The 27,256-nt window shown below is 43.5% G+C and overlaps 1 protein-coding gene across 5 annotated transcripts in view; it reads left to right on the forward strand.

Moving 5' to 3' along the window:
• LOC138529743 (zinc finger protein 850-like) overlaps positions 1-27,256 on the forward strand; it is a 144,485-nt gene that overhangs the window by 73,490 nt on the left and 43,739 nt on the right. For all 5 annotated transcript variants that reach the window (XM_069640856.1, XM_069640857.1, XM_069640858.1 and 2 more), the window contains 2 exons: positions 26,565-26,691; positions 26,779-26,871. In XM_069640856.1, coding sequence (XP_069496957.1) covers positions 26,628-26,691; positions 26,779-26,871 — 157 coding nt within the window. In that variant the 5' untranslated portion in view covers positions 26,565-26,627. The remainder of the gene's footprint in view (positions 1-26,564; positions 26,692-26,778; positions 26,872-27,256) is intronic.

A 27,256-nucleotide genomic window follows, 5' to 3' on the forward strand; every position in this document is an offset into this window, starting at 1 on the left:
GAAATGATGGCAGCAGCGCTGGACCGTGGAGATGAAGACTGGTAAGTATGGCGGGGCGCTACTGCTAGCGATGCGATGCTTTTATTTCTGAAGTCTTTTTTCCCAGTTCGTAAGTGTGGCGAGTTCGGGAACAGATGAAGATTAGAAGGTAAGTTCTTGTTCTTATTTTCCTTTCTTCTAGGATGATGTCCAGGTTCGAGGTGGGCGTGGCAGAAGACAGGATGCTGCAGGCACGGTGAGCGTTACGCTGCTGAAATGCAGAATAACACGAAGCGTGTGTTGCTGGTCGGGCGTGGTTTAAATAGCCTCAAAAAGTAGTCCCAGGTAAGAAGTCCCTAGAACCACACCCGAGTAAAAAATAGTCCCTGTAGTAAAATAGTTCCCTCCAGGCTTCACGTTGGCCTGGATTCAATTGCAGCATGGTCTGCCTGAGGTAAGTAATGACTATGAGCCTGGCGCCTTAGGCGCCAGGACTAATTTCTATTATGAGTTTAGTGCCTATGGCGCCAGGACTGAACCCGGATAGCCCCTAGCCGGGGCTGCTGAGGTTTTAATAAACGTCTGGATGCCTGCTTCCGGGGCTGATGGGCTAGGTCCTGATGCCCGGGGGTAGGCATCACGACAATAAGGTGGTAATGGATGGGGAAGGTCGGATGATTTTTGTCGACATCCAATATAGTGGCAAGAAAGTCACGTTGGGGTGTATTTATGGCCCGTGCTCGCTGGGTAAGATGTTCTTTGATGGCATATCACAACTACTCAGTGAAATGCATGGAGAGATGATTATTTTAGGGGTTGATTTTAATATTGTTCGTGATTATAAAATTGATCCGACCAGTCAGTGTAGGTACACGAATTTTGGTGTATGTAAGGAGTTTGAGTTTTTCTTACAAAAGTTCAGCTTGGTGGATGTTTGGAGGGAGCTTCATCTGTCTTCAAGGGAATATACATTTTATTCTCCAGTACATGATACATTTTCTAGAATAGATTATGTTTTAGTTACAGATAGATTGTTGGATAAAACGATTAGTGTGAATATTAGGGAAAGGGAGATCTCGGATCATGCTCCTATGGACTTACATGTGGTCATGGATAGGGAAGTTCCCACATTTATGAGGTGGCGTCTTAAAGGACAGGGGGGTTCAGGAGAGCATTCAGACATTAATGGAGAGATATTTCAGGGAGAATGAGGGATCGGCAGAATTTAGGGTGGTGTGGGATGGTCTTAAGGCTGTAGTGAGAGGGGAATTTATAAGCAAAACTGCATACTTGAGAAATAAGCACTTGTATGAATTGAAATCAATGGAGAATAGACTGTCGTATTTGCAGCAGAAATATGCACACTCAGGTAGATTTAAGGATGGAGTGGAGATGTCACAAACTCGAAAGCTATTGGCAGGTAAGACTGACTTACTAGCAGAGAAAGGCCTTTTTTATACGAAACATACATTTTGGGAGTGTGGGGATAGGAGTGGGAAACTACTTGCTAGTAGATTGAATGGAATGACAGAGAAACCGTTTATTCACAGTATTGTGAATGATCAGGGGGATGTGGTAGTGAAATATGCTGATATTTGTGAAAGTTTTAAGAGATTTTATGCAAAATTGTATTCAGAAGATGTGTTTCCTTCTCAGGTGGAATTGGAGGCTTTCTTTGCGGGTTTAGATATTCCTCAACTGACATTAGAGGAAAGCGGGAAAATGGATATGGAAATTGAGACAGATGAGGTTTTGCGGGCTATTGAGCAGCTTGGGGTAGGTAAATCTCCAGGAATGGATGGTATTCCTGTGGAGTTTTACAGGAAATTTAAAATTTATTTAGCAGCTATTTTGTGTTGATTGTTTTATATGTTTGTGCGAGAAGGTGACTTATGTCAATCGATGTGTGAGGCAATGATTACCTTTATACCGAAAGAAGGGAGGGATCGTAAGAATTGTAGTCATTATAGGCCCATTTCATTGCTGAATGTAGATGTGAAGATATTTGCAAAGGTTATGGCGAATAGGTTGGAAACGTGTATAGGGAGATTGATTCATGAATCTCAGGTGGGGTTTATGAAAACCAGGTTTGGGTATGATAATATAAGAACTTTGGTTGACATAATGAGTTTGCAGCAGAAGGAATTATTGGCTACAGCATTGGTTTTTATGGATGCAGAGAAGGCGTTTGATAGGGTAAGTTGGAGGTATTTGAAGTTTGCGATGGAAAGGATGGGGTTTGGTTATAGGTTTCTGGGGATATTCAGTTGTCTTCAGGGTGGTGCTAAAGCAAGGATCTGGGTGAATAATGTGCTATCTGAGGCCTTTGAACTGACTTGGGGGACGAGACAGGGATGCCTCTTATCGCCCTACTTGTTCAATCTCGCTTTGGAGCCATTATTGGCATACATTCGTGGGGAACGGGGTATTAGAGGTCTGAAGTTTGGTCATATTGAAGTTAAAATTCTTTCATTTGCAGATGATATGGTGGTGGTTCTCGCGAATCCTGAAAGGGGTAGTATAGTTCTGAAGAGTATCTTTGATAAGGTGGGTAAGTTATCGGGGCATAAGATTAATTGGGATAAAACTGAGGTGTTTCCGATTGCAAGGACTTGTGTACGGGATTATTTTTTGGATTGGAATTGTAGATGGACTGAGTCTCCTGAAGTATTTGGGTGTTTACCTGACTAGGGATGTTAAAAAAAATGGTGGAATTCAATGTGGAGAAGGTAGTAGCTACTTTGAGAAAAGATATCAGGAGATGGGAGCGCTTACCGATGGGGATCTGGGCAAAAATCAGTGCAATTAAGAGGGCTCTTTTACCGAAAGTACTTTGTCGAGCAGTCTTTACCTTTGAAATTTTCGAAAAAGATGCTAGCTACTATTAGAGTTTTTCAAAACTTTTTGTGGGGGAAAAAAGAGGCCCAAGATTCCGAAGTTTATCTTGTTGCGTAGTACATAGTGCAGATGTTTTGGATACCCAGATTTGGAGCATTACTATAAAGGGTTTCTTCTGAAAAAAGCAGCGCACTATTTATCATTGGGGAGTGGGTCGGAACCCTTTTGGGTGCTGATTGAAAGGTGTAAAATGTATGGTTTTCAGTTGAATGCTATTACTTCAATGGGTAAACTACCTGGTAGGGATAGTAAGCTACCGACTATTGCTGTAACTAGGGAAGTTTTGATTAGGTGGTTGAATATTTTTCAGGGGAATATGTATCTCAATTACAGAGCCTCTATTTGGCTTAATCCAAGCTTACAAATTTCCAATAAACTTATATATTGGAGGAGTTGGGTCTCGAAAGGGATTTTGTGTATCGGGGATGTGGTACGGGATGGCAATATGTTAACATTTGAGAAGTTGCAAAGGACGTTTCATTTAGCCAAGAGGGAAATGAATAGATTTGTGATGTTGAAAACACTATTGAGTGAGAGGTGGCAATGCTGGCGAGGCCATTGGAGGAGGTGTCATCGGGTAGTAAGATTCTCATGTCGTCACCACGGATGGTAAGCACATATATTAACTTGATGCGAGTGTGTTCTGCGGTTGCTGATTCTGGGAAGGAAGTGTTGGAGAAGTGGAAGCAGGAGTTGGGATGTGAGATTACTGGGGAGTGGGAAAATATGTGGGGTGTGGGATATAGGAGTAAATTAGATCTCAAATTGCGACTAATTCACCTGAAAAGTATTGGGACATTTGTATTGGACACCGTTATGAATGTGTAAATTAAGGCTAGCTGACGATGATTTGTGTTGGAGATGTGGGAAGGAGAAAGGGACACTGATTCATATGTTGTGGTACTGTTCTCGTGTGTTGGACTTCTTGGTGGGAATATTGGATAGACTAGATGCGATTTTGCCCATAAGTATTCCTAGGATGCTTATGCAGGTGTTGCTTTTGTCAGGAAAGGGGCGATGCGTGGTTGCTCGTAGATATGGACAGTGGATTGATAAGGTGCTTGTAATTGCGGTGAAGCAGGTGTTGATGGTGTGGAAGACAAGGAAAAAACCTAGAGTGGTGAATTGGATTAATGATGTATTCATTTTATCGGACTTTGAGCGGGTGATGTTCGAGAGACAGGACAAAGAAGATAAGTATCTGGCTCTTTGGGCACCGTTTAATGAATTGTATGGTGGATGAGTATCTGAGGATTAGTTAATTTTATAGGTCCCAACAAGCTGGTAATGAGCATGAGCTTTGATCTAGGATCCCCCACCCCTGTTGTTGTCTTGTTTTGTTTGGTCAGTGGAGTGTCTTAGTGTCTTTGTGTTGTTTAGTGATGGGGTTTATATGCAAGGAGGATTATGATTAAGTATTTATGCATAGAAGGAGTAGGAGTAGTTTCAGTTATCTGCGATGATATAGTGATTCTTCAAGCTTTGAATTACTTTTAATTTATTTGCATGTAATGCAGAGTGGTGAGTCGTGTTCTTTGAACTTTTGGTAATGTATTGTATTGTTCAGTTATTTGAAATTCTTGAAAATAAATATTGAAAAAGAAATAGAAAGGGAGATTAAGAGATAGAAAGGAGAAAAGGACAGGGCCGACGAGGTAACTAAAATAAATTTTGAAAAAGAAATAGAAAGGGAGATTAAGAGATAGAAATGAGAAAAGGACAGGGCCGGCGAGGTAACGCTCTTGCAGAACAAATGGATGGGAGAACAGATATTACTCAAGGTAGATGGAAAAAGCATTGAGGAAGTCAGGCAAAAGAAAGACCAGGATGAACAGGATAGAAGGGATAAGGAACGGGAGAAGAGATTGAAACAAGACCATAAAAGAAAGAGCACAGAGTCACGAGAGCAGATGTATCAGGAGGAACAACAAAAGAAGGAAGAAAGAGCAGAAGAGCAAAGGAAATATGATATTAATGTTAATTTAAAATGCTAATGTTAAAGGATATTTGTACCGCGCACTATCACCACTGGAGAGGACCTCTGCCGGATCTGAAACAAAGGAGGTAGGTGAGGTGTGTTAGTAGGACAAAGTTTGGAGAAGAGCAAGGGAGCTGTGAAGTACTGTTGGCAGCTTCAGTTCGGTTATCAGCGTTCGCCGAGCATATTGGTGTGTTATTTGGTTCTGCGCCTGTTGTGTGCTGTTGTTTGGGGGTCTGTGTAGTGTGGTTGTTGTTGCGATGTGGTGAAGTGCGTGTGGGTTGCTGTGGCTATAAGAGGTTTGGTTGTGTTTGGTTAGAGTGTGAAAGGTGTGTGAGGAATGGTGAGGTTCTTAGTGGGTTTTCTTTTAGTTTTTTTTTGGGTTGGTTAGTATCCTTGTTGTTAGGAGAGATGCATATTTCTATTGTGTCTCCTTCATGGTTTAGAGAAGCTTGTTTCCTTTTGGTGATTTAAGTTTCAGCGCGACAAGGCTGTCTCGTCTTTCTGTCATTATGCTAAGTTAGCTACTTTTGTGTTTCCATCTTTGTATTTGGTCAGCCCCTTGATCCCAGTTTGTCTTTGCTGTAACCTAGTTTTTTGGATTGATTTAGTTGCAAGGTATGCCCGTACCCTACGTCCTTTCTGAGTGGGTAAGGTTGTTGGCAGTGTTGGGCATGTATGCTAATTTCTGTCCTCATGGGGTTGTCACTTGTGTTCTATGCCATCTAGCATTGTCTCTCTTGTTCTTGTAGGAGTTTCCCTTAGTCGGTTCTGGGTGTTGTCTGTGCCATCATATATTCTGTCAATCTGTTCTTTGTGTTTCCTGTTTGATTGTTTTAGTTGTTTCAATTTGGTTCTGAGGTGTTGAAGAGCCAAGTTTTTAGATGTTTTCTAAATTGTAGGTGCTCTTTGGTGTTTCCTATTTCTTTTGGGAGGTTGTTCCAGGTGTTTGCGGCTAGGTGGGAGAAAGAGGAGTACCCTAGTTTTGTCTTGATGTATGGTTTTGGTTCGAGGCGGATTTCATTGCTTCATCTGAGGAATCTCGTTGGCTTGTAGATTGTTATTTTCTTTTGTAGGAATTCTGCTCCCTGTCCGCTGATTGCTCTGTGTGTTATACACATTGTTTTGAATGTGATACGATGAGTGATTGGCCAATGTACTATTTTTAGTGCTGGATTGATGTGGTCTCTTCTGGATAGTTTGAGGAGGAGTCTAGCTGCTGCATTTTGGATGCATTGTAACTTCTTCAGGAGGTATTCTGGCATCCCGAGGTAGAGGCTGTTTGCGTAGTCGATTCTTGACATGATTAGGGTGACGATTGTCAGTGTTTTGTGGGTGAAGGAGAGGAAAGGTAGGATTCTTCTTGTTGTGTGAATGAGGACGAAAAATGCCTTAATTATTGCGACGGAGAGTGATGGAAGATAGGGATAGAAGAGAAAGGAAGAGAGAAGAGCAGGGAGCAGACAAATGAAGGGACAAAAGGATACAGAGACAGAGAGGAGGAAGAAAGAAGAGCAGCAGTAAGAAGAGAAGAACAAAGGCAAGAGGAATGCAGAATTAGATGGGAGGTGAGGAAACAACCCAAACTAGATGAAGAATTAGAACTGAAAAGGAGACAGCAGGATTCTGAGTTTAGCCTCATTCGAAAGGAGCCAATAGGGCCAAGCCCAGCAATACGATGGGACAGGATAGAAGAATTCCTTCCGAGAAAGGAAGCAACGTCAGGGGCATCTAGAATAGAATTAGGAGGCCTTGATATAGGAAGCATTGGAGATGGGACTGATAAAGCCTATCAAGAATTAAAGGGAAGCAGCAGCTATGAAAGTCGAGGGAAAGGGGATGCGTCCCCAGCATTTCAACCACAACACGAAGAAGAAAATATACTTCATCTTGAGCATAGAGTTTTCTCCTTAAGCAGACTGAACCTAGACCAGGGCAAAGGAGAGGGTAGTCGTACTTCTTGGGGACAACAGATGCCAGACGAAGAAAGAATCTTTCCTTGGGGGAGAAGGAGGAAGCACATGCACCCCCGAATGAAGCCTACAGTTAGATAAAGAAGTGAGATGGTCAGATCTGGAACAACCTAAGGACAGAATGCCAGATCCCATACCATATCTAGAGCATCCCCGAGGACGATCGTATAGTCAAAAAGGAGAATCACCACCTTATGTGAGTAGATTAAGGTTGTTACCATCAAGCAGATGGTCAGGAACGATCGTCCCTGCTATGGATAGGCTGACTATGGGGACCAACTGCGGGTTGCAGTTTATGCAGTTTCTCTTATTGGAAAAAGGGGGAGCAAGACCACAGTATATTCCATGGCCGCAGTTGGACAAGGATAATTTAAGGTGCAAACTCCTGAGTTTGACTTTGGGCGCTAGGAAATGGATATACAAGTTAGTGACAGGAGGGAATACACTGGCCATAGGGAACATTAGGGGTCTCTTGGCAGCTATCCTTGGTGATGGAGATGATGACATATGGAGGAGAGCAGGGTATGCAGCTGTGACGGCACAAAACACAGCACATGATGGAGTGCTGTTTAATAATTGTAGAGCAGATGTTTAGCAGGCTCTCGGGGTGCAGTATCCCGACACATCTGAAATGGGTGCAATCATGACATTTAAGATGAAAGAAGATGAAGACCCTATTGCTTACATTCAAGAGCGGTGGTAACTTGAAACGCGCAAACCGTGGGAAAAAACGGTAGCATTATTTTACCACATTTCATGTCAGGGGTTGCCTGAGCCAGTACAGAGGCAAATGAAGAAACAGATGGGAATGGAAGCAAAACTATGGGCTGAGATACAACTGACAATAGTGCATCACTGTCGGTTACAGCAAAATAAGAATAAAAAGAAAGATGAGGCTAGAAATATTGAGGAAGCCAAGTTAGTTCAGAAGAAATAGTCAAAATACACCATAGAAGGGGCGGTATTAACGAGCGGAGAAGGACTCGAGTGCAGCACACAGCAGGTGCATCACAGGTGAATAATCAGCACCCAATGGACCTATACACTTGTACCAGCGCTTCATCCAGACAGACCCTCACCGACATCCTCATTGTCGTTCCTTTGCCTGACCATTGGACTCTTCATATGGTCTTTGTGCTCTCTCCTTTCTCTTCTTCACCCATTAATGATGGCCCCTGGTGGGAGGCCCTCCTGGACCCCTTCCACTCCTCTAAGGTAATCATTAATGTCTACCTGAACGGCACCATCCTGGTCCAAGGCCCTCAGACCAACCTTCTCCTCTTTGTTAGACGCTTCCCGCTCCTCATCAACTTCCTTCCTGCTCCTGCTGTGCCCTCTCTCTCCTCTCTGGCTTCCTTGTTTCCCACCTCTTTCTCCAACTCGGGCACCTTGCCCTCTCCTCCTTCCTCTGCTGCTTCCCTCAGGCTCCTTCTATACCTCTGCAGGGCGTACCTCAGATTTGTACCCCTCCCTGGAAGCCTTTCAAGGTTGGCAACCTTCTCCATATTTCAACTCTCACTCTGCCGTCAAACACTCCTCTTACATCTGTCTCCTCCTGGAAGAACTCAACCTCATGGTCCTCGGTCTCACCGAGACATGGTTCACGGTCAGCTCTGTCATGATCTTTGACACTCTCCTCTTGCCCTTGTCATGAGGATCCGCTTGAAGCCCAAAGCCAAGAGGAACTCTTGGTATGACTCTAACCTCGTTGATCTTCAATGTAAGTGTAGGGTGGCTGAGAGGCAATGGCGGGCATCTTGTGCATCCTCTGACAAACTGGCCTGCAGCCTTCTCCAAAGTCACTACTGGCTCTCTCTCCGCACTAAGACGGGAGCCCACATCCAAGCGGCATCTAACAACTCGGCCAAACTCTGTATAATCTGCAAGGAGTTGGCCAATCCTGCGTCAGTCTCTACTTCCCATGTCCCCTCCCAGACCCTTTGCACGGTCCTGGCTTCCCATTTCATCTATAAAACCCAGGACATCCTGTACACCCTCTCGTCCTCTCCTCTTCCAGCTGCCCTCTCCGCTGACTAATCTCCCCTCTGTCCTCATCCTACTCCATCTCTCTTCTGCCTTTGACACGGTCAACCATGCCATCCTGCTCAACCGCCTACGTGATAACCTGGCTATCACCGATCAGGCCCTGGCCTGGCTGACCTCCTTCCTCTTCATCCAACCCTCCCAGGTCCAACTTGGGTCCTTCCTTTCCTCTATCTCACCCTCTACATGTGGTGTTCCCCAGGGGTCTAACCTCTCTCCCTAGCTTTTTAACCAATACCTGGCACCCCTCGCCCACCGCATTGCTGCTCTCTGCTCCAACTTTCAGTGCTTTGCAGATGACACTGAGTTAATTGTTTGGCTCCCCTCTGCCACCTCCTCTCTCTCTCTCATCTCTGACTGTTTGTCTGCAATCCAGGAATGGTGTGCCGCCAACAACCTCGACCTTAACGCCAGTAAGACCGAGATCCTCCTCATCGGTACCCCTTTACCTTCCTTTCCTGTCACTCTCTGGCCAGCCTCCCTTGGCCCTCTCACTGCTCCCACCTGTGAGTTTAAGAACCTCGGGGTCATCTTCAACTCCACGTTTCCTTTTCTCCACACATCTCTGATGTCTCTAAGTAGTCAAACTTCCAACTGCACCTCCTCAGGGGTATTCTCCCTTTCCTCTCCTTCCCCCAGAAGCTTACTGTCTCTAGGGCACTGGTTCTCTCTAGGCTGGACTACTGCAAAAACCTCTTTCTAAATCTGCCTGCTACTACTCTCCACCCTCTGCAACTCATCCAGAACAGGACTGCAAGACTTGTCCTTCGCCTCAAGCCCATGAATGGTATCTCTCCAGCACTGAAATCTCTTAATTGGCTCCCAGTGGCTGCAAGGATTGAGTTCAAGACCCTTTGTATTGTCCACAAGGCCTTCTTGGGCCTGGGCCCAAAATACCTTCAACCGTCTCTTCTGAAATACCTTCCTACTAGAGCTCTTCGCTCCTCCAGCTCCAACTCCTTCAGGGTCAGTCGCTTCTCCAAGCAACAAGTTGGTGGTAGGTCTCTCTCTTCGGCTGGGGCCTCCCTTGGGAACAGCCTCCCTGCCTCTCTGAAACTTGACGAGAACCACCTTTGAGTCCGGAAGCACCTCCAGACCTTCATCTTTGCTTCTGCCTTCTCTCTTCCTCTCCCCTGCTGATCTGCTGATCTCTGTCTCTGGCGGTCGCTGCATTGGGCACCTGGCTACCCTCTGATTTCGGGCCCAGATCCCTGCCCAACCAGCTGGATACTCGCACTGCCTCCTGGTAACCCTTGCACTTGTGTCTGTATCTGCAACCCTACAGTCCCCTCACCTGCACTTATTAGACACCCAGTGTGTACGCTTTAGTCATGCACTTGACACCCGCTGACCGCACTACCTGTCATTGTTTTGATCTTGTGTTGAGCACCTTCCACCCCGCCCCTGTCCCCCACATTTTCCCCCTTCCCTCTCCCCTGCACTTGCTAATTCTCAATGTCACTGGGCCTAGTAAGATCATTGGTTTTGTCCTCTCTGTACCCCTCCCTTGCCATGTCGCGCCCTGAAACACTTGTGTATGGGTGCGATATAAATAAAATATATCATATCATGTCATAAGGCGGTTATGAGTTTGTGCCAAGAGGCAGAGGTATGGGTTATAGAGGAAGGGGTGGATTTCAAAACAATCAAGGTGGGTTTCAGAATGTGCAAAATGAGAACCAGAATACCCACGGAGGATTTAACCAAGGGGGACTTTTTAGACGAGCACCCCCGGTATGTTGGACATGCGGGATGACAGGGTACATTGAATGCGTATGGGAGCCAATGGAATGTATAGAATAGACAATTCACAAGATGGGGACAGCTTATCCTCCACCATATAGCACACAAACTAGGGTAGGGTTTGCACAAGATCAGACGGTGTATCAGACACAAGCGCCGCTAGTGCAAAAGGCACAGCAACCAGAGAAAGTACAAATGAATCCACCGCAAGGGCAGTCGCAACAGGCCCCCATGCAGACGCAGCAGCATGCAAGCACATGCCAATTGCTGATGTCTAGAATAGGAGTAAATCTTTTCACAGGAACAGGGATATGCCTGTACCCACAATAGGACAGCTCACAGGGTGACTTGATATGTTCAGTACCATCTGTGACACCAGACCCGAAAGAGGAACCAAGGGTCATTGTGATGATAGGAGGCAAATCCTTTTCTAGTAGATACTGGGGCTACTCGCTCGTGTATACGTGAGGGAAAATATCCAGTGCCGGTAATTGCCATGAATGCTCACGGGTTCTGTGGAGCTACAAGTCGAGTTCCTTTTACTGATGAATTACCAGTCTCTGAGTGTGACATGTCTGTTCCTTTGCTCTATTCACGACAGCCACCAGTTAACATTTTGGGAAGCGATTTGATGACAAAACTTAACATGCCGATTTCATTCACTGACAAAGGGATAGTGTGTTCCACTCCAGGGGTACACTACTTAAATGTGGGTGAATTTATACTGGCGTTTACAGGGCAAGTGGACGCTGTAGTATTCCATTGGAAGCTAGATATTTCACTGTGATTGATTTGAAGAATGCTTTTTTTCTCAATCCTGTTGCGCAAGGACTCATAAGATTTGACTTCCTTTATGTTTTGCCAAACTCGACTGAAACATACTTGTTTGCCCCACGAGTACTGTCAGTCTCCATCGATCTTCAACAGAGTCCTGCAGATGGACTTGGGTAATATTGATCTTAAGAGTAAGGTGATACAGTATTTAGATGACATTCTAATATGTAGCAAGACAGAAGATGACTCAATTCAATTGATGACTGTCCTAGCAGACAAGGGATACAATCTAGACAAGGAGATACTGCAGTATTGTCAAGAAGAGGTGGAAAAGGTGACACCTGAAAGGGCTGAGGCAATTATAAAACTGCAAAACCAAATACAGTAAAGCAAATGCAACCGTTTTTTGGGGCTATGCCACTATGTTAGAGCCTGGGTGTTTGGTTAGAGTTCATATAGGAGGCCGCTTCTGCAAGCTTCAAAGAAAGAACAAGTGGACAAGATAAAAAATAGAGTGGACTGAGGAAATAGAGGAAGGGTTTGAAGAGTTGAAAAAAGCAATTTGTACAGCTGCCATTTTAGGAATCCCCAATTATGCTGAGGAATTTTATTTATTCTCGCACACAAATGGGACAGTCATGACAGCAGTGCTTACACAAAGAACTACGTTAGGCTACAATCCTTTAGTGTATTATAGTGCGACTTATACCCAGTTATGAGAGGACACTTTCCTTGCGAACAGTCATTGGCAGCTGCTACATTCGCAATTGAGAAGTCTACAAGTATTGTGATGGGCTGCTCTATGACTCTCTTCATGGAAAATGCGTTGTTTGCCATTCTAGAGAAGCCCAAAGGAACATTGATACCCCAAAGAGCTTCCATTTATGAAGTAATGATTTCGAATCCAGCGACTAAAATTGTCAGATGTAAAATAGTGAACACATTTATAGCTGAGCCAGTAGAAGAATGCGATCATGTGCATGATTTGCTAATTATGTTGAATTTTATGATAAAATACCCTGGGTAAAGGAAAATGCTTTGTCTGGAGGGGAAATTATCTTTATTGATGGTTCTTTGAAAATTGATCAAACAATTGGGGAAAGGTATTCTGTTGCAGCTGTAGTCAGACAAAGATTGAATGGGGAATTTGAAGTTGTAGCAAGTGCAAGGTTACTGTATCACTTTGCTGCACAAGCAGCAGAATTAGTAGCGCTGATTGTTGCACTCGAGAAACACGAAAGGCAGGAAGTGATGGTGTACAGTGACTCTGCCTACGTGGCGTCAACTGTACATGCAGGGTTAGCGCGTTGGAAAAGGAGGGGCTACCTCGGTGCGGATGGCACTGCAGTGCAGCACGCATCCTTATTGGACAGGCTTATTAAGGCACTACAACTCCCAGTAGCTATAGCAGTCGTTAAATGCGCAGGTCAAATTAAGCAAACATATTTTTATTTCTTGCGGGAACGAAGCCGTAGCCCTACAAGCCAAGAGGGTTGTGTATTCCCCAGATATTTCAAGCTTTGATACTTCAAATGTGAAAGAGAAAGTAGTTAGAGTTATGGTAATACAAGAAGGGTTTAATAAACTACTGATGACCCAATTAATGGAGATTCAAGGGAGTGCACCGCAGGAAGAGCAGGAATTATGGAAACAAAGGGGGTGTTCTTTATCCCCGAGAGAAGCATTATGGCGACGACAACAGCACTGCAAAGCCGGTGATGCCAATAGCATTACTAAAGGTAGCGCTTGAACAGCTGCATTTCCTTGCGCATGTAACTAGGGAGAGTCTTGCTGCAATGATTGCAGAAGACTGCTTCATTCCAAATTTGTTAGAACACGTTGCACATTCTTTATAGTGAATTGCATGGTATGTCAAAAGTTTACTGCTGGGCATACACTAGGAACGATTAGAGTAGTAATACCTCGACCGAATGGTCCTTTTCAGTATTTACATATTGATTATGTTGACATGCTGCAAGTATGTAATAGTTACAGGTATCTGATGGTGGTGGTGTGCCCCTTCTCTAGGTGGATCGAGGCAGGTCTATGTACACACCCTGATGCCACTTGCGCAGCAAAGTTTTTGGTACATGAAGTCTTTCCAAGATGGTGAGTGTGCGAAGTGCTGAGATCCGACAATGGGCCGCATTTTGTTAATGAAGTGTTCAAACACATAGGGCTCTTATTAAATATAAAACACACGTTTTCTTCTGCTTTCTTCTGCTTATCACGCACAAGCAAATGGGATATGTGAGAAGACTCGACAGTCTCCTTAAAGAGAGGGTAGCTAAAATAAAGTGTACTCTGAAGAAGGGATGGCATTATTGCCTACCATTAGTTTTAAATGCCCTATGGAATCAGCCCGGTTCAGACCATCACCTCACTCCCCACAAACTAGTGACAGGAGGCGAATAAGAAGCCTCTTACACCTCCATCGAGGAGTAGAAGTGAGGCCCAGAGCACAGCAAAAATGTTAGGTGATAAATTGAATGAATATTTGGCATGTATGACCTCTAGCACCTCTCTCATTCCAGATCAACTCAGGTGTCGGGGGTGGGTCAGTCTCAGAACACAGATGAAGACAGTTCAGCAACCGGATCACGGGAACCTTTATCAGCACCCTAATTGTTTGTTGGAGATCTCGTCTTAATTAGGAACTTTACCCGAAAGTGGCATGAGCCAAGATTTCATGGCCCTTTTTGTGTTGCGAATATAACCCCTTCAGCTGTAAAGGTCCAAGACAGACGAGCTTGGCTTCACTTGAACGACATGAAATCGTACAAAGGTGAGACCGCTCTCTCACAGTTGCCGATCCACAAGCAAGACAAGAAGAAGAAATTCAACGTGTGCAGACTCGACCGATGGCGAAGAAGAAAGGCGATAAGGAAACCAGCTGCTAATGCAGATTTTGCATTTGGACTAAAAACTTGATCGGACACTCCTTATAGATATTATAGCAGGAGTGCAAACCGTTGCTGAGAGTTTTTAGGAATCTTGAAAAATGAACTTTAGAAATATATTGATGAATCAAAGTTATGCCTAAACGTCAGTGTCTAATTTATATCCTGATTCATTTCTTGGAGCATACTTGTTTTGAACCGCAATCCCATGGTGTTGATGGATAGCGATGTGCATCAGCTTGTGCTTGCTGTTTTTGTATTTACCCTTCAAGCTTATCCTACTCTTGTCAGAAGAGACGTTGATGTTCGCACTTTTTTACAGCATCCTAAAAATGGCCCTGTAATCAGAAGGCTTTGTATTGCTATAATAGAAGAGGTACTGCAGTTGCAAGAGTAAAAATAATTTTCTTATGATTACAGTAGAAATGAGGCATGCAGGAGTTAGCACGGTTCTAGAAAATGAATGCATACAGTCAGCCCCAGGGTGGTGCGACAGATGGATGTCGATGGTCTAATGCATAGTATATGCTAGTACAATTACTCTTTTGCCTTTCTGTTCCTTGTATTTCACACTCTTTATCATATTAATTCCAAAAAGGCAGATGTTCCTATGGTTCTGCCCGCTGTAAAAGCTACCTTTGATTCACTTTGTGGCCAGTACACACACCTTGCGTATGGGAGATATAGGAGAGATGCCAAAGAAGATAATGAGAGGATAAACACATATCTAGATACTGCAGGGCACTTGGGTAATAACATGTGGCACCAACACATGAGAAAAGTGGGAGAAAGGACATCCAAGGAGAGTTGCTATGTTTGTTTTCTCATACCTTATGCCATGAATACAGTTCGATCATCCATCTCTAGAGAAGTTTCAGAACATGATGCCAGGTGTCTTATTCTTCTTGCAGCACGCATGACCACAGGACAATTTCATGGAGTTTGGCCTACTTTGCGATAGAGATCAAAATGGTCATTTCCATTTCAGGATGATCATATAAAGACTACACAAATGGAAAAGGAGCCTGCATGGAAGAGCAAGAGGCTTACATACCCGGCGACAGGACAAGAAGAGGTAATCATTAAAGAGATGAAGAGAATGGACTGCCCAGATAAAACAGAAATAGCTGGCTTGCCTAGATGGTGGGAGCAAAATAAAGTCTTAGACTATGGACTATAATCCAAGAAAGGATGGTAAGAGGGACTGATGTCCTGTGCAGCTTATTTACTAAAACCAGAGTACATGTAAGAAGTACAGAGAGTAAACAATGGATGTTTAAAATCATGGGCCAAACATGCTAAGCTGTTGACATCGGTAGAAGATGAATCAGGTCCTTTGGTTGTGATCCCATTGGTGAATGCAACCTTATGCTTCCGAAGACATGGAAAGGCTCATGTAGGAGATAACAAAGGCTGAAAAACTACAGTTGATGTTACTAGAATGGGAGCAGGAACAGCTGTACTGATGGATCGATATTGGCCATTTGGACACAGAGCCCATATGAAGTTGCCCAAGGACTGGGGAGGGACATGTTCCTTGGTACTTATCCATGTTCCAGCATTAGTGATTCCTCAGAGTGACCTGAACATTGGAGAATTCCCGAAGGTAGGTGTCCAATTGAGAAGGAGATCGCTTGAATTTCCCAATTGAACAAAAAGAGAGAATTACCTGTCAGCTAAATCAATAGATGCATATGAGGTCATTCCATATGAGCATACGTTGTTCAGCAAGACTGCTTCAATCTTCACTACTATCTTCATGCCTGGGATCCAGACAATGGCAATTGGTAAATGTAAAGGATGTGGGGTGTACTCAAAATGCGCAAATAGACTTAAATCGCAGTAAACAATACTTGAAAATATAATTCAGAATCCATCACAACCTCAAAAATCATATTAATAGATAAAGCCATTGGATATGTGAAAAAGAGATTTTAATCCAAGCACAGCCGACATGTGTTTCGACCACTGGGTCGTTATCAAGGCAGTCTAATGATGTTTGACAATTTCCTAATACGTTAATGATTCTTGAATAGAAAGAATGAATATTGTGCTGCAGGAAAAGTTCCTCAGTCACAGGGACCCTTTGTTGTAGATCATCTGAATTCAAAGCATAAGTGTCTGAGTAAATTATGAGTTATGGCACAGTGGCCAGTCTGTAAGTTTCACACTTCCTTAATTATGGAGGTGCCAATACCTCAAAAGTATTGTTCAAGTATTGTTTACTGCGATTTAAGTCTATTTGCGCATTTTGAGTACACTCCACATCCTTTACAGTTCATTACCCTGGGGGTTCTGAGGGGAACCTTCTGTGTACTCCTTGCTGCATACAGACAAGACTATAGAAAGTTGAGCGCACCACGCTAGTTAGCCCCCCAGTTTGTGACAAGTGGTAAATGGTTGCAGATTACCAGATGGGAGCTTTTGCAGACAATCAATGCGACCAAAAAAGGATTCAATGCTATCAAAGAAGAGCTGAGGGCCATACGACTGATGACCCTCCAGAACAGATATGTCCTTGACATGATCACTGCGATGGAAGGAGTTTGCATCAAAATCGGTCCATCATGTTGCACATTTATACCTTCTCACAATGACGAGAATGGGAACTTGACGGAGGTCATAACACTGCTGACGAACCTGCACAACAAGAGGGAAGACGAGAAAGAGGACATTGCAGATGACGGTTGGTTCTCATCTATATTCTCATGGATTCCACAGTGGATGGCGAATATTTTCAAGTTCCTTGGAGCAGTATTAGTGATGGTGATGTTTGGATTCTGTGTGATAAAGATAATAATTACACAGTGCAAGAAGACTGCAAAGAAAGCAGTAGGAATGAAGATCATGATTGATGTCGAGTCAGGGTTTGTACCCAAGGAATTGACAGACAAAGATATCAGAAAATATGTAGGGGCCAGCATTGTAGCACCTGAACGAACAAAGTTCCTATATCCAAAGAACCACAAGAAGTATGTGGGACGATGGGTCTCTTGCAATCCGAATGGACAGTGTAGCTACATGACCTGGAGTGTGGACGAACATGTAAAATCTGGTGGTTCTCTGGATGGAGTGGTAAAAATCTGGACTATAAAGAATCACTTCTTCAAGAAAAGATACCAAAATTGGAGATTGGTGAAGATGTGGTCGATGACTCGACAAGAGGGGGGGTGTAGAGGAATGGCCTAATGCCTCTGCAGGAAGTCCCACTCTCCTACTGCATGTATGCTGGAAGCCTGAAATTGTGCCATGCTTGACACCAGTAGTTGTGACCATTCCGCTGCAAATATTCGAGAAAAGTTACCCACTGAGAAAACAATATCTGATGCATCCTCGAAGAGATGACAACCTAATAGAGGAGCGCCCCGAAGGAACATGAAAATGAGAGATAGAAGACTTGGTGACGTCACGAGAAGTGAGCTGACGCCTTCACTGGTTGAAGAGAATGCATGGAGCTTATAGAAACATGATGAGATAAAGAATCGGCCAAATGCTTGTATGCAGAAAAGAAGATTGCACGTGTGCGAAATACTGCTGAAAATGCAACCGTTCAATGACTGTACAGATGCTGTAACGCAAGTAGACTAAGTGATCATAGAAGCTGGCTATATGTAGTGAATAGACTGCAGGTGAAGCCACCTTTGTATATTATCTGGACATCAACGTCTTAAATTTAGTAAGCTCAGACCCACGGAGAAAGAAGGAGTAAGACATGTTTTGCAACAAAGAATTTGCTGAGATCGCGGACTTGAAGGGTGAAGCTGTCTGGCCTGGTATCAAAGTTAAAGCAAGGCAAGGACGGTTATCTAGTCTCAAGGCAGCAAACGTGAGAAGCTGAATCACTCTTTGTCAAGGTGCAAAGAGAGAACACCATGCATGCCAAGTTTTATTCAATTAAGAGATTTCATTATTGCAAAATGGACCAGATCATGGTCTCCTGTCACGTGAGCCAAGGATGGAAATAGAGTTGGGCACTGCCTCCCAGGAACCATGATAGTGTGTGTTCAGACTCCCTTATATTCCCAGAGGCACGGATACTTTGCAAGGCCAAGTTCAAAAACAATCTTCATGGCAGAAGGCGTGGGTGATGAGAGACGTAGGGCTAATTGGGTGGGGAGGCAAAGTCATGTCCACCTCCTAGCACCTGGGTATGAGCTTACGTGCTCCTAAGTGAGCCGAATGTTCCAGACTGGCATGTGCGTGCCAACCAATTGTAGAGGGATGTATAACCAAGGGCCCTATAGTTAAGAGCCAATGATGTACCGTATACTTAATAAGTGTTGAAGATGACTTGCACTAGAGGAGGGCATAAGTTGTCCGCCTGATGGTAGATATCCTGTCACAACCCAACCCCTTATAGAAAGTATACTTGGATGTTCCCCTTGAACGTATCACAACCCGTCGTAGGTTTTTCTTATTTGCTAGGTAGTATGACGTCACGTATGGCGAATTTTTGCTATAAAAGTATGATTTTTAATGAAATGCTTCGAGAATGCTTGTGTGACGCCCATTGATGTCCGTTGTAACTCCCTGTTTTAGACAATTGATAATAAAACAGAAGACAATTTGCCATCTTCCTGAGTTGGTTCCGTTGTTTGGCGTAAGAGTTACTCTGCTTCCCAACTACTGCATGACACACTACCCAAAGGGCCTTACGTTCTGTGAGAAAGGACATTAGGGGGAGGAGATAACAAGGAAGCCGTGGGAGTACACTTGGGTTATCATACCAAAGCTAACCAGATCCATACAGCTGAGGGAAATGTGGCAGATGTGCTTCTCCAGTGGCACTTTACTCCCGAAAGACTTCACGCAATGTTTCAATTCTTCTTTGGAAAATTGCTGGAGGGGATGCAGCATGAGGGGAGATTGGCGACATATTTGGTGGGACTGTCCGACAATACAGCACTTTTGGGATGAGGTGTGAAAACAGATGAGGGCAATGACACCGGGTCTGACACAACCCAAGGACATGGTATGGATGTGTGGACTTTAGGAATCGGGATGAGGGGAACCAACACAGAATCAAAAAACAGGCTTTATGACACTGTTGATAGCCGCATGGCTGGTAATTGCTCAACGGTGGAACGAGAAGGCTGCACCCACGATATACGAATGGCTCCTGAAAGTGTGGAATGTTGTGGCCCTAGAATGGGTAACTTACAAATTGCAGGAGCAACAAGTGTCACTTAGGAAAGATTAGGGTCAGGTACTGATGTATTTGCATAGCAAATATATGATCCACTGGGGTACGCATAAAATAAGGAACTTGGACTTGCTGCAAGCAAGAGGTTGTGAACACGAAGACTGTATGCTGCACCAAGAAGGGGGAGGCAGGTGGGAGGGGGAGGGGAGTTGGGATTGTTGATGCTTTGTATTATGAAGAAAACTAATAAAGAAACATATACAGAAAATGATGAATTGTTTACTGCAAGGTCAAAATCCTTTTCATAGAAAACACATATTTGGGTATTTGTAATGCAGGGGGAGACCCCCACACACCTCCCTTACATCTCGTACATTTTGGGGGAAACCGTTGTTTTGCATGCAAGGTTTTCTACCTCGCTGTAATGGGATTCAGTATTTTGTAGTGATACTGGTGAAGATAAGGCAGGATTTAATCAGGATGCAGTAACGGGCGAGAGCAGAGCTCCAAACTTCTACATCCAGTCCATTCAGCTCTCGGCCATGCCTCCAACATCACTTTGTGAGTGGCAATACTGACCTATTTTCTCAGGCCTCAAATTTAGCTTTGAAAACTCAGATGCCAACCCTCTTCCTTCCTACAGAACCTTAGAGCACCCGGGAAAAGCGCCACACCAGGAGTTCCACTGTTTATGGGAGGTGGGGACAACATAAGGGAATGTAATTGTAGAAGAACACACATTAGCTGTCACCATAAATAAGTAATCGCTTTAGTACAAACGAGGGATCTAAAGAATTTAACCAGTAGGCTTTGGTGCCCTGTTGGCACCTACCTGCCTCTTCCTATTCCCAGGGAGTGCAGGGAAGCCCGGGAAGGAAGGCAGGAAAATCCCTGAAACCCTAATGGAAAAACTGGCACTATGATACAAGCTTCTAATCAGAGTAACGGAGGTGTTCCAAACCAAGTCCAAAATAGAATGGTTAGAGAGGTATCACATGGGGAAAGACCATGTGATTTTGCAGCAAGGTGAATTTGTGAAGACGGAGCCAGTGCGAAGTACCAAGAGGCGTGAAGACTTAACTTGGGGTGCCGCAGGTTAGGTGATCACTATAAGAGCTGTGAGTGTGGGAGTGCCATGAGGGCTAGGCGGTCTTGAGGGTGAGAGAGATGCAAAGGTGGAAAAAGAGGAGTGGGAATCACCGTGGGAAGAGGAAGGTGGAGAGTGGAGTTGCATGGAAAGCAAAGGGGGAATACAGAGAGAGGGCTAAAACGCTAACAGTCCAATGAAGCAAACCAAAACATTACACACAGAGCTAGAAAGAGACCTAGGAGTATCCACCGAAGAGCATGTCCAAGCAACTTCTTCATGTTGTCAGTTATTTATAGTCCTATCCACTCTCTTAACAGATTGGCTCTTTCATGTTTCTGCCCGGGGGTCGTCTTAGAATGGTTTATAACATTCAGCGCTAAACAGACTCTTTTGTCCCTTTGTCTCCTAACTGTTTTGCAGCCCAACTTCCACACTCTGTCTGGTCCTTTTCACATACTGTTCCTTTCCAGCTTATCCCTGTTCCCTAAAAGGTGACATATGTCACCTTGCATTGGCAGAATACTGGACTATATTGTGGGCAAAGCCATCATGCTACTGCTCCTGTGCACTGGTAGTGACCTGGTATTTATCGGATTTTTACATGTTTAGGCCTACAGAACTAATTGTGAATTATGTGGCTCTTTACTTCACAAAGGTGCACTTTGAAAATCACCATTTTAATACATTATTTGAAAGCAATTATTCAGGCAAAAACTCAAAGTAATCTCCTTTGGTTGGTAGGAGTTCCTGCCCTATTCTCGGTCACTCGTGCACAATAGTGGGATATATTTATGAAAGAATTCCCCTGCCACCACTGCAAGGATGATAGCTGAACGCTCAAATAGCAACTCTACAGATCACAGTCCTGGATGCACCCATATCCTCTTCCCCAGACATAGCCACACTTGTAGTGTATCTTCCCTATGCTCCAGAGAGCAGAGGAACATTTTGTGAATCATCCTACACTAGAGCGCTCACTTCCTTTGGCCAGCGCTCCAGATAAGATTTTGAGGTGGAAATATTTAACATTCTGCTTTTAAACTTTGAGAGTAAATGGGATTTCAAGAGAGTCCAAATTTTGTTTTTTCCTTTGCAAGAGACTAAAAATTATGTGATTTTTCAGGCGACGCATGCAAAGAGTTTAAATTGCATGGAAATCATTGTGGCAGTGGTCGACATTGTGACCGAAAAGAACGTTTCCCTCACAATTACAGGTAAAGTAGATAGTGCGGTAGCACAAGCAACCTCTCAAAAAAAGGAACAGATGAGCAATAACACACTGATCTTCCCCTGTGTGCAAGGAATAGGTACTGTTTTAGTACTGTTAACCACACTAACTCCAAGTTATGGTTGAATGAATGTTTAAAATAGACAAAGCATACTCATATGTGCCCCAGATAAGGTTCTGAGGAGGGAATATGCAAATAACATTTTAAGAGTAAAAATGATTTGCCGACGCCGCAATAGTGCAAAAGGTATGCAACGGGCAACCGGAAACATGATTGAACTTGTAAGAAAAAGAAACTTGAAAATAAATTGAACACATGATAACCAAAACAGAGTTGTGTAGCATAGATGTCTAGCTTCAAACAAGTTATTAAATGTATGTTGAAAACGTGCTATATGTTGAAACAGCTTTGAACATGAGAAGCCTAAAGGGGGCCACCAACAGAGGTTGAAACAGGATAGTCTGTAATGCCAACAATAAAGTAGACGATCCCTGGGTGTCAACAAAGGCTGATTAGGGGGAGCAATTGGACAAAAAGATCTTAAGGAGTTGTAATTCACATAGTCTGAGCAATTCCCTCCCTTCCTTCTGCCCTGTGGTTCCTAAAAAGTGCTGAACGCTGCCAGCTGGGTGGCAAAATCGCTAGACCTCGTTCAAGCGCATTGCTCAGTAAATTAAGGCTTTTCATTGGGTCACATAAAAGCAGGAGAAGAATACAGTCGTCAAAGTGATGGTGGTAGCTTTCCTGGATTGTTATATTGCAAGTGTGACAGAAGGCCAATTGGTGAGGGCAGGATAGCATGAGCTTTTTTGATTTTAGTTAAAAGAAATCTTTCTGAATGGAAGGTCTGCTAATCCAAACTACCTTTCATAAATTATCCATGCCAAAATGATATGCAAACATGTGCCTTTGCTGAACTACTTCCCTGCATTGGAACAGAGAAGGTTCAAATGTCACATGTGCATTACTTACAGCAGCTGGAACACATATGAAAGCAGGCTGAGGTGTTTTGTTAATCTTCATCTTTCAGCCAAAACATAATAGTTGTGTACCTTAGTCAGCCTGTTGGCACATTAAACTTTCAATATAAGACATGCCTGGCTGTGACATGGTGGCTGCTAGGGACACACAAATAGACAACCACAGCAATTTGATATAATACAAGTGTCAGCTCTGTGAGCAGGGCTTCAGCTTTGACAAGGCTGATGTGTATTAGATGCCTGGTCTGAATGTCCCCACAACTGTGATGTGGGATAATGAGCAGGAAGCTGCCTCTTTTGATCCTCCTACAGGAAGAGTAACACCTTCCTCCAGGGCACAGCTTCCTGACCCCCTCATTTCCTCCAGACAAGGGCTCTGGGTATGATGTCAGAAGGTAAAGAACACTTGTTGCAGCAGCCTGGATTTGACCTCTGACAAAATGCTTGCTTTGGAACATTCCAATGTAGCATTTTGCCTGTTTTAGTCTAAGGGGAGGAGAAGAATTCACTGGACCGCGGTTGGGAAGTCAGCATATTCCAAAGTCCTGTGGTGAAGACTGAAGGCATCCAAGAGAGAGGAGAGCTCTGCCCCCTAACAATCTATAGTGAACAGTGGGGGATCACACTTCTGTTTGACCAAAGCTTCTCTCTTCTTGCTGTGGACAGGATCTAGGATCCTAAAGGACCTGCTGTAGGTACCAGACAACTTCCTGTACAGGACTCATCCTGTCCTTGGAGAACCTGAATTGGGCCTCCCAGCATCCCAGAAGTCCAGGAGCAGCTGAAACCCTGTTTCATCACCTCAAGACACCTTTAAGCTGATTATAATTACAATTAGACTGTCCTTGGTACACTTCGAGCTGCTACAGGAACCGCAGTGTCACTTTTGTCACTCTACACTTATTTAAACTGCTTTCCTGCAATTTGAGCCATCCAGATACCGCTTGACCAATTGAAGCAGACCACCTCGTCTCTACCTTGATCACGAGCTCAACTCCATGGAAGCAACTAATTCTAATCCCAACTTGACTTGCTCTAAGTCATTCACTTGCCTATCTTGCACACCGTCTAGACCAAGCAGAAGCATTGTTTCACCCCTAATTAAACCGTTGCCTTGAATCATTGCAAGCTATCAACTTGCACGTCTCGAACGTGACATCGACCCAACGGGAGCTGGCACATTGAACCGACTTGACACCAACTTGCCAGTGGGAGCGCAAATCTCTAACATTTTGGCAACAGCTCGATCACAGTAGAAGCCCAGCAGAATGCTGTCAAGCACCCAGTTTTAATAACTAAATATATTTTTAGGAGGTTGTATCCACGTGGTCCACTTTAAGGGATTATAGTGTCTTTTAAGGCACCCTTCTCTGCCTTCCTGAACATATTCTTGAAGACTGATATTGTTGCTGAAATCCCGTTGCCGGAACACACCTTCATATCAATCCAGAGTACCCCTTCTCATCAAAAGTCTGCAACCTCTGTTTCTTTTACTGGGGTGGTTCTTTACTGTTTTTGATTAATTGTTTGGTGATTGTTTCATTTTAGTCTCTATTTTTATAGAACCTTGATTGGACAGTCTTTTATTTTGGTACTCAAGCTGTTTGGGTTACTGCTTTTATCCGCTCATGCTGCTGCTGAAGATTTAGCTAGCCCTAGGCTTGCACTACCAAAAGAGGGGAAGGAGGTATACCTCTTGGGCTGTGCCTTTTTCATCTTTGATTGGGATCATGGCTGGTTCAGTAGTAGTGTGGGGCTGAGGTGGCTGTTTAGCCACTACTCATCCCTGGACTTCTCTGTTGCAATCACGTATGAGTGATATCACATGTGAGTGTGTAATGTTTGACTGAATTGCATAGGGCATATAAGTGTATGGCGTATAAGTGTATGCCATATCCTTGTATGGCGTTTGACTATGATGTATTACATATGATTCTATGGTGTATGAATGGCATATGAGTGTTTGGTATGAGGACATTTAGTATATGAATGTCTGGCATATGAATGTATGTTGTTTGAATATGGCATATAAGTTTGTGGTATATGAGTGAGTGGTGTAAGCGCGTGGTGTAAAAGTTCATGGCATAAGAGCATGTGACGTAAGGGTGTGTGGGGTAAGAGCGCATGGCATTAGTGTGTAACATAAGTGTGTGTAGCGTAAGAACATGTGGGATAAGAGTGTATGGAGTAAGGGCACATGTCACAAGGGTGTGTGTCTTAAGGGTGTGTGGATTAGGAGTTTGTGGGGTAGAGAGTGGCGGCGTAATAGTGTCTTTGATTATGTGCTTGTGGTGCGTGTGTGCATGCCGTAAAACCATGTGAGCTAAGAGCGTGCAGCATAAACCCATATGACTTTAGGGTGTGCCGGGTTAGAGAGTATGGCGTAAGCGCATGTGGGGTAAGAGTGTATGGGTTAAGATCTTATTATAGCGTAAGAGTGTGGTGTAAGGTGTATGAGTGTTGGGTCTGTAAATGTCAGGCATGCGAGTATATGACATAAGTAGCGTATGTACGTTTATAATTAGTATAAAGTTATAAAAATGCACATATCATATACACCACTTGTATGAGTATGAAAACACATTAAAGTGAGATTTGACTTGATGTGAGTTTTTATATGTATAGTAGACATGTAGGAGTTTTATATTTTGTACATGTATGTAGTTTACATCTCCTATACAACTTAAATACGTATACTTTTCATAAGTATGGTAGTGTTCATATAGAAAATGTACATTTCCTATGCATATAAAAACATCAGACTTAGTCATGACATGTACAGTTTGTACAGAAGATGTACGTTAGTTCTGTACATACATGATATATAGATACATCTTAAAACTTGAATATCTCCAAATTGGTCAGATCGATTTTCAAATTACCAGATCCTGAAGGGATCTAGGTGAATGGCAAAAATCTCAAACATCGAAGCAGACAATTGTGAGATATTTGGGCGCGAAACATTTTTTTTTTCCTTCTGGAAAACCCAAGTTAAAAGTGTTCAAAATGCAATTAAAACAACATTAAAAAAAAATATGAAGCACTTCGTGCAGTAATTCTGAACGTTTCCAAGTAGGGTACGGATGCCTCCAAAAGAATCTGTGTCAATTTTTTCATAATTTTCCATGGAAGTGTTCAAAAGGTATTGGAACTGTTATTTTCTGAAACGCTATAGACCATTCCTTTTCGAAGTATCAATTTGGAGTGGGACACCAATCAACCAATACTGTTAACAGAGTGTCTGTATTCGGAAACCATAGAGGGGCGGGGTAGTGAGGAGTGAGAGAGGGTATTGTGCGATCAGCAACTGATATTTATTTTTCAATGGAAAAGCTTACCAATGCACTGTTATCAGAGTTGAACTTTTCCTCAGAGAATTATGAACTAATAGTGAGTGATATCGGATCTAGGTGAATACAAGGCATTTTTTACTGCGAATACCAAACCATCAATTTTATTTTCGGTTTTTTGTACATTTTACCAAGTATAATTGCGGGGTGAGATCCCCTGCAACTCCTACCACATCCCCCCACCTTTTTTAACACCCCCCAACCTAATTCCCCATTTATTTATGAGATGAAATATGCAAACATTCGATCCAAAAAGGTGTTGTTTTTTCATTCACAGTAATGCTCTGCAATGTTTTGTAGTGATGCCAGTGATAACAATACACCTGGCCCCAGTTTGGTGTGAAGTCCAAGAAGGTGAAATGGCTCATTGATCATATGTTAAAATGAGGAGCATCACCCCTATTCCTGCTTCCTTCTTTTTAATTAATTTAGAGAGCAACCCTTTGTATTTGAACGTGTGTTTAAAGAAGTCTTGTTCTTTCAGATACTCAAGACCTTTGCAGATGTAGCAGTTTTCTTCTCAAAGGATGAGTGGACGGAGCTGGACATGCACCAGAAGGAGCTTTACAAGAGTGTAATGAGGGACAATTACGAAACCATGACATCGCTGGGTGAGCCCTTTCTCCGGTACATTTCTTAGTTGGCCCCATGCAGGTAGTCTCCACTCGAGTAATCCATAGTCCCCTTCTGTCCAACAGGATACCAGATTCCCAAGCCAGAAGTCTTTCATGTGCTCGATGAAGGGGAGGAGCTGTGTAACCACCACAAGGGTTCGGAAGGCAAAGTATCTGGTAAGTTTAGAATGACCCAGAATATGATCTATTTAGGAGTCAGGTGTCCAACCATTCTTTAACTCCATAATCAGAATGAGTGCTACTTGTTTTTGTCTTTTTGTGTTGTTTTGTTCCTTTGTCCAGTCTTCGACTTGAAACCAAAAAGGCCTCCCTTACAGATCAGACTTTTTGTGGTCTTCCAGTATCCCATCCTGTCAACTCTCTATTTAAGGGTGCAAATGTTTTTCCATGTAGACAGTAATTAGCATAGGATATAATGTAGCATCCCTGTGTCCAACTTTTATCCAAATTACTACAAAAAGACACTGTTGACAAAATTGCTCTGCACAAGGTTCATCACCCATCGAACCACCTTTAGTGGAATTCGGGCAGCTGGGAGACA

The sequence above is a fragment of the Ambystoma mexicanum genome, chromosome 1q (assembly GCF_040938575.1).
Source record: "Ambystoma mexicanum isolate Mex_15411 chromosome 1q, UKY_AmexF1_1, whole genome shotgun sequence".
NCBI lineage: Eukaryota > Metazoa > Chordata > Amphibia > Caudata > Ambystomatidae > Ambystoma > Ambystoma mexicanum.